This window comes from Elephantulus edwardii, unplaced genomic scaffold, assembly GCF_000299155.1.
Source record: "Elephantulus edwardii isolate Elephantulus edwardi_28Jun2011 unplaced genomic scaffold, EleEdw1.0 scaffold00025, whole genome shotgun sequence".
In the NCBI taxonomy this organism is placed as follows: domain Eukaryota; kingdom Metazoa; phylum Chordata; class Mammalia; order Macroscelidea; family Macroscelididae; genus Elephantulus; species Elephantulus edwardii.
The window spans coordinates 4,584,912-4,593,255 of NW_006399775.1; the positions used below are offsets into that span (position 1 = coordinate 4,584,912).

The 8,344-nt window shown below is 42.3% G+C and overlaps 1 protein-coding gene across 1 annotated transcript; it reads right to left on the reverse strand.

Moving 5' to 3' along the window:
- Positions 1 to 2,303: 2,303 nt before the first annotated feature.
- On the reverse strand, positions 2,304 to 8,051 carry LOC102848204 (protein FAM110C-like). The gene is made up of 4 exons (XM_006882910.1): positions 8,010 to 8,051; positions 4,530 to 4,559; positions 3,213 to 3,779; positions 2,304 to 3,140 (listed from the first exon to the last, which is right to left on the reverse strand). The coding sequence occupies exons 1-4, from the start codon at positions 8,049 to 8,051 to the stop codon at positions 2,304 to 2,306; spliced, it is 1,476 nt and encodes a 491-aa protein (XP_006882972.1).
- Between the last annotated feature and the right edge of the window lie 293 nt (positions 8,052 to 8,344).

Here is an 8,344-nt window from a genome sequence, read left to right on the forward strand (position 1 = left end):
ATTTTTTTTTCTCTCTCAGTTGACGTTTTTACATAATCCAATTAGCAATGAGTTTTGTGTTTCTCTCTTTCTGGGTTCCACACAACACAGATTCATGTCTGAACACAGAGAAAAGCAAAACACAAAGTGAGAGTCGTCTATATGCTTTCATTTCATGGAGAATGAAAGCTCCAGCTTAAAGCAGAGGAGTGAATGGTAAACAGAAGACAGGCCTCCCAGTTCTCCTCCAGACCAGCCTCTGTCCAGATCTCTCATTGTAACCTTCCTCTTTCACATGATGAGCGTTCATGGCAAGTGTCTTTGGAAGGAAACCCCTCGCCCTGACAAGGCTACCTCAGTCCTCAAAGACAAAAGAAAAATATTTTTAATAGTTTTTTTTACTTGTCTAGGGAATTAAATTAGAAGAAGAAACCAATAATTAATTGTAAGGAGGAACTTAAATTTTGAGGCTCAAATCAACATAAATAAAGATTTTCACTCTTGTTTAATATTATTCATGTTTGTATTAAGGCTGGACTACTCAGACGTTATTAAGTTTTAGTATTGTTATCCAATCTTCAAGAACACATGAGTAGAATACAAACATCTCCTGTGACATAACATGCCACTCCCACTATTTACCAAGCTTATCTCAAAGAACAAATACTTATATTATATGAAGTGTTCTTTCAAATATATAGCAAATTGCCAATGAAGAATAAGAGAGATGTACTGCTTAGATTGTTTCTCAAAAAGAATCCAAAGCTCCTCAATGAAAAGTACATTGAACAGAAGAACTCTGATGATCATCTATGTGACCTATAGATTCTGTGTGATCTACGTGATGATTAGTGGGTAATGCAAAGGGAAGACACTACAACATTTTTACACTATTAGCATTTATGTTAAAAGTTTTCATCAAAAACAACTGTGCAAACTCCTTCTGTGTTGGTTTCCTATGCACACTATGTACTATGTATGTTATTGTTATGTTCCAGTGAGTCAGAACCAATTCATAGTTGATTCTCCAGTGGGTTTTCCCAGGAGATAGCCCACAGGAGATAGCCCATCTTTTTCCCATGGAGTAACTGGTGGATTTAGACTGCATGTCTCTAAGTTGGCAGTGCACCTTCTTACAATTAAGCCACCAGAAGTTCCTACTTGAGTTGCTATTGTTGCGTACCATCAAGTCAGAACCAGCCTATAGCTGTCCTTTCTGCATGTTTTCAGCGCCTATAAATCTCACAGAAGATATTATCCATCTTTCTCCCATGACTTTGAGTATGTCTTATTTACATTAGCACATTATTTATGAGAATAAAATACTTTCTATTTTATAATAAGAGAGAAACATAAACTTTAGGGTAAAAGCAATGAAAACCTGTAAGTCATACTGTAGTTTAGTCCAATTTCGTCACTTTAAGAACTGAAGCTGTCTATTGCTTAAACATTCTTAAGAAAGTTTTGCCAAGCAATTTCAGTTACAATTACCCAAAGAAAGTAACTTCTCGGGTACACACTTGTCAAAATGCTGGCAAGATTTTGCAGAGAAGTTCCTCCTCACTACTTTGGTTAATGCCTCCAAGAGAATGAAAGCTCATTTCGATCTGGTGAGACACAGCCTTCCTTTCTGTGTGAGAAATTTTTCTCTTTGAGAGCAAAGACTATTCTATCAGCTGGATTAATTGGACAGTCCAAAGAGAAGTTGTCTCATGAGGTCAATTAACATAAAACTAGGGGTTCCTCTGCCCTCTGCTATTTTCAATTAAAGATATAATCATAGGTGCTACTGATATCCAATGCTGTCATAGCTGATTGTCCAGTGAGTTTCCAGAAGCTGCAAATTGCATAGATAAGTTATTTTCCTCTTTGGAATAGCTGATGGATTTGAATCACCTGCCTTCAAGTTGGTAACACAGTTAACATCAGAACTCCCTAAAATTACAGAAGGTGATGTGAAATTGCTGGTAAACAATGATTTTTTCCCCTCACAATTTAAATTTCTCTCTCGGACTTTTTTTTTCAATAGTAAGTCAACGAGAACAATGTGTATCTTAGATTTGTCTTCCCAGGCAGACAAATGTAGCCTTTGTCAGAGTAAAGAACGCTGGGCCTGGTTCTGGTAGCAGTTTTGCTATTTAATAAGTTTCTCTCAAGGATAGCACTCTGGGCTATAATGCAAGCTCTAATTAATCATTACCCATCTTGGTCATACTGACCAAACACACAAACACACACTCGCAGACACCATTCTCAGGTTTTAGCAAAGCACACCTTGTGTTTCTGGTCTCCCGGCCTGGGCGCAGGAAGCTTCACTCCAGTTCCTATAGGCCCTTACTGGGGGTCTCCTTGGCCTTCTTACAGGTGTACAACCATTTGATGATGCGGGCATTCTTCTCGATGACAGAGGTGGTGGTGGGGACTTGTTCTATCAGCTCATCTTCCTGCAGTCCGTTCTCTCCACCGCTTTGGTGGGAGAAACCGCTGTCGGAAGTGGCAATGCTGACACTGCGGACTTTGTAGGCTATGTGATCTGATCCTGCAGAGAAGTTCTCCCTGCCAAGTTCTTCCACCACCTCAGGGTCCAGGCCGCAGTACTGGAAAAAGGTGTCAAACTCAGCAAAGGACTTAGAGTAGCGGGAACTGATGTCCGACTGTGAGCGGTGCAGGCCCCTGCGCTTCACCTCTCGGAGTTCAGAACCAAGGGGCGCAGCTTGCCATCTGCTGGGTTCACCCTCATCTAGGGAGGGTGCAGATGGCGCAGAGGGCACTGAACTGATAACAGGGTCAGAGAGCACGCTATTCACTGCAGCCTTGCTAGGGGCCACACCCTCGCCCTGAGTTCTGACCTCACTGCCCTCGGTTTTGCCCTCTTCTCTTACTTTAGGCATCTCAGGGGGCACCAACGTCTTATCTCTGCCAGGTCCTTGGAAGAACTTCTTCACCAAGCTCACCCTGGAGCTGTCGGGGCCCGACCCTTTGACAAACTCACATTTCTGCCGGTAGATGACCAGTGAGTCCGGCCTCAAGGGCCTCCGGGCAATGGCCCTGCGAGGCACAGGGCACGGGGCCGGGGCCGGGGCGCAGGAGGGAGCCTGGGAGGAGCCCACTGCCTTCTCCTCCCCGCCACCGCCACCAGTGTTGCGGGAGTTCCTCCGGCTCTCCCCGGAGTAGCTCTCGCTGCTGCTCCCAGAAGTGGAGCTCGGCCGGGCTGGGCCATGTGCGGGTCCGACCACCGGCTGGCTCTTCACGTACTTGGCACGGTCGGCCGCCAGCCTCTCCACCGCGCTCGTGCGCGCTGGCCGCGGGGCTTCCAGGTGCCGGCGCAGGTACTCGGGGCCGCGGTGTAGAAGCCGCTCGCTCAGGGACGCGTCGAAAGCAGGCAGGACATGCATCCTCACGCGGGGCGCGACCCCCGCCGGCACAGCCATCACCGCACCGACTGTGGGCGTAAAGGCGCTCAGGCACAGGCTGCGGGCTTCCGGGCTCGCCCCTAGGCGAACTTCAAACCCGCGCTGATTGGCGAATCGCACCCGAGTGACCGCCACTCCCCGCTTGCCCAAGTCAGCAGTAGAGGTGAACTCTGAAGTTCGCGCTAATTGGTGAATTGCTGGCCAGTGTCTGCCGCGCCCCACCGGCCGCTCCTCTGCGCTCTGCTCAGCGCGGGCGCCGCCCGCCAGCGGCTTTACCTTCCAGCCGAACCAGCCTCCCGGGCCTCGCCAGCCAATCACCTTGGGAGAGCGTGCGGGCCAGGCTGACTGGCCGCTGAGCTGGCAGCGCGTGTGGGAAAGGGGGGCAGTCTGTGGGAGGGGGGCGGAGAGGGACAGGCCATCCTGCAGGGCACGAGAGCCTGGACCGGAAAATGTTTGTTCAGTTGCAGGAGTCGTCTGTCTTTCCTGGGATTCTATTGAGATCAATGCCTGGACAGTTGTATTTCCGGGGAGAAGGAGAGAAAAAAAGTTGGAGATTGGTCACCTCACCCTCCCTGCTTATGTATTCTCTTCTCTGTCTTCTTAAAGCCATCCGGATGTGTTTGAAAACTTTGTTAAATAGTCCCGAATATGAGATATAGCATTGCAAAGAGGATAGGGGAGGAGGGAAGGAAGGTAATTGTGCAACAATGAATGAATATATAGATTATATATAAAAAAGTTATCGGGGGGGTGGAGGGAGAGTGAGGAGGTAAAATGTATAACAATGCATGAATGAAAATCCAACTTCTCTGTAAATGTTCGCTAAAATCACAGTTAAAATTTTATTTAAAAAGATTACTAAATTTTTACTTGAGCACCTGTTTTTTGTTTGTTTTTTGTTAGTGAGGGGAAGAAACAACAACAAAATATAAAATGAAAGAAACCCAACATGTATTCAATGTATTCAATGTATTGGGTAGAATAAAGTCAGAAGCCCAGCAAAGTTTTGGATTTGGTTCAGAATCAAGTGACTGATCAGTGACTGGCCGTGGGGCAGGACCTAATCCGGACAGAGTACCCAGACTCACAGGAAGAGCAGGTTGATGTAAGAGGACGGGGAAAAGCCTGGTCAAATACCTGCTTTCTCAGCTCGTTTTTTACTGTAACCTAGAAAAAGGGAAAATCATGGTTTCATAAGGAGAGCCAATCAACATTGGTATGCACAAAGACTAAGAGAGAAGGCATTTCCAAAATTCCATTCTTTCTTAAAGTTGGAAGGACTGACTAAAAATATCTGCCAGAAATAAGTCCAAGTTATCTCCTAAGTGAAGGCCAGCGCCAATCACATGTTGACTTTTCACAAGTTGTGATCCAATGCTTATTGTGTGAGTGCAACACAGCACCAAGTGGGACAGCAAGTCCTTTCTTGGATATGATCTAACTTGGTAAACACACCTCATGTACCAGGGGAGGAAAAAGCACATCAGAAGGAGTCTGAGGTATTTGTGTTGGAGGGCCTCGTGATGACTTGCAGGAGCAGATGCTGAATGGATTAATCAGATTTTGGAAGAACTGCTCAAGACTACACCAGTAACAAGAAGAGCATGGCACTTTGTGATAATATGGGCCTTAGTTAACAACTCAAACTCAAAACAGGTTCCCTGCCATCAAGCCTATAATGACCCACTTATAGTGACCCTCCAGTGTCGTTTTCAAGGCTAGATCCCAACCACAAATAAGTGCTGCCTTCTGGTTAGCACTGCAGTATTCTTCAGGGCTACTAGGTAGAAGTGGGCCTTGGGGACTCTTTAATCCTTGTGAGGTTGGAAAAGCCTAAATCACATGGTGCTTGGGAGAAACAGAATATGAAAACAAGTCTTTTGAGACCCAAAGTATTCAGACAGCCACATCTGATAAATGGCAGATTCACTAAGGTAAAGTAGTCTGGAAAGAGAATTCCACAGAGGTAAAGACAGCCTTAAAAATAAAAGACCTCTTTATTAGATTGAAGGGATTTCCTCCCTACAGTAAGATGACACTTGTCAATGATTGTGTTTTATTTAAATCCACAACCAACAACCATGGTAGCAGCAGTAAAAAAAAAAAAAAAAAATCAAGGCATTTTACTTGGAGGAAAAAACTGTTCTCAAGGAATTTTTAAAATGCTGAGGAGCAAGGGTATCTGTTTAAAGATTAATATGGGCCTAGTACAAGCCATGGTGTTTTCATTTGCTTACTATGCATCTCAAAGAAGGGTAATAAATAAGGAAAATCAAAGAGTCTTGCCTTTGAATTGTGGTGCTGGTGAAAGGCACTGAATATAAAGTGGACTGCCAAAAGAAAAGTCTGTCTTGAATGCTGTGCAACAAGATGTTGCCTTAGAAGCAAGGATAGTGAAACCTCTTCTCACAGTGTTTGAGCATGTTATCAAGAGGGGCTAGTCCTTGAGAAAAAGACACTATTCTTAGAAAGGTAAAAAGTCAGTAAAAGAGAAGACCTTTAAGGAGATGGATTGACACAGTGACTATAACAATGGGCTTGAGCGTGTTGGAGATCATGAATATAATACAGGATAGGGCAAAGCTCAGAGATGCTGTTCAGAGGTTGTTCTGTGAGTTGTGGACTAAAGGATGTTGTGAAGGCCAAACACTGGATCTCTCCAGTGGTTGGAATTCACTTTTGGCTAAGCAGAAGAAAGATTAGCAATCTTCTGTGCAATTTACAGCCTCAGAAATTCACTGGAAGTTCAGCTATGAGTCAGTTTCAGTTAAGTAGCGATGACATACTATAGCAGTAGGTTTAAGAGAATCCCTAACAGATGATGGCTGAAATCAGTCTGAAACTTGAGTCTTCCACTTACTAGGTATTATTGTTGTGTGCCTTTGAGCCAGAACCAACCCATAGCTGTCCCTCCAGTGGGTTTTCAGAGGCAACTAATGGCACAGAAGGAAGTTGCCTATCTTTTCCCTGCAGAGTAGCTGGTAGATTCGAACTTTGTGTCTTTGGGATTGCAGAGCAGCTTCTTACCACTAGGTCAAGAGAGCTCCTTTTCTAGATGTTAATTCATTATAAACAGAAAATGTTGATTTTATGAAATATTTGATTTTACTTGGTTCTACAGTCAATGCCCATAGAAATAGTGGTTAAGGAATCAAATGATATTACACTGGGAAAATTAACAGCAGAGTAACTCTCTAAAGTGTTACATCAAGGTGGTCTCTTGGGCTGCAAGATGTATCTAACTCAAACCATGGGATTTTAAATTATTTTATATGCCTGTGAAAATTGGACAATAAATAATATTGAATGAGGACTGTCTTTGAATTATAATGTTGGTTAAAAATGTTAAATATAGCATCGGTATCTAGAAGAATGAACAATTTCACCTTATGAGTATAGTACAAATATGCTACTTACAAGTGAGGATGGAGAGACTTTATCTCTAGTACTTGGTATATGTTATCACAAGAGGCCAGTCCTTGGGGAAGGACATCATGCTTAGTAGAGTAGAGAGGTATTGAAATAGGAAGATTCTTGAGATGTATTAGCACAGAGATACATGTGTGGTAGCTGCAACAGTGGACTCCAATAAAGCAGTAATTGTGAAGATGGCACAGGATGGGGCTGTGTTTTATTCTGTTGTGCATAGGATCACTATGGATCACTACTGTTCCCTATTCTGTTGTACACAGGATCACCCTTAAGTTAGTTGGAACTGACTTAAAGACACCTCACAATAACAACCTTAACTTCTGAGACTCTCTGGTCATAGGTAAAAGTCTTCATTTTTATAGTTTAGAACTCCACTGCTTCATGTTATTGCTGTTCTTAGTTCTGTTCTTAGTTCTGCTCTGTTCTTTAAGTGCCTAAAGTACCTTAGGTGTCTCTGACTCATATACACAATAATAGACTAAACCCTGCCCAACACTATGATATCATCACAGAAAACAAAGCCAAACCAGCACATGGATGTTTAGAACATCTTCGCTTGTAAGAGTTAAAAACTGGAAGCAACAATTACACACACTATGGCACATCTAGCCAGTGGGATACTATTGGGCAATTGCAAAGAATGAAATGTTAATTATGTACAACTTAATGAATCCACAGATAATTAAGCAGAAAGTGCATCCCAAAATATTATAGTACTGTATGATTCAATATATACAACATTCTTGACATGATGAGATGATTTTAAAAGTATTATACAGGAATATTAAATTTTAACCACAATCCAATGCCCTATAGGACAAAATAGTTTCTGTATAATGATTTTGAGGCTGTAAATCTTTACAGAGGCATAGTGCACAACTTTTTCCGTCAGAGAAGCTGATGTTCTTGTACTGTGAACTTTTTATTTAGCTACGAGTTGACGTGAACTTGTCTTATTGATCTCTTTTCATTGGACTGATAGCTGCTTTTCTACGTTAAAAATTATGGTACATACTGAGGGTTAGTTTTTTCCTCCTGGTATAAGTGCTCAAACTACACATTTTAGTAACACATTTTGTAGTAGCAAGTATTTTTGTTTACAAAGAATCACATTTATTCAAAAGCTATCATATCACTTCATTATCTTTGGGAATAGATATGTAAACAGAAACATAATTCACTTACTTGCTCATTAACTTTCCCTCTGACAAACTCTGGATGTAACATATCTACAAAATTATTATATAGCATTTGTTTGATTAAAAACACTCCTTAAACCCAAATAGCGCTGTCCAATTCTAATTAAGTTCTTAATGCAAAGTGATAGATCTTTTTAAGGTTAATTTATTATCTGAATGAATTTGAGGAATGTGCCTCTCTCTTTAGCTTAGTCATTTTTCTAAAGTCTGCAGTGATAATGGTCCTAAAGATTCTGATGTGTGTGTGTGTGTGTGTGTGTGTACTTTATTAGATATTAACCACTGATTTACAGTAAATTCCTAAAATTCATGTCACATCAC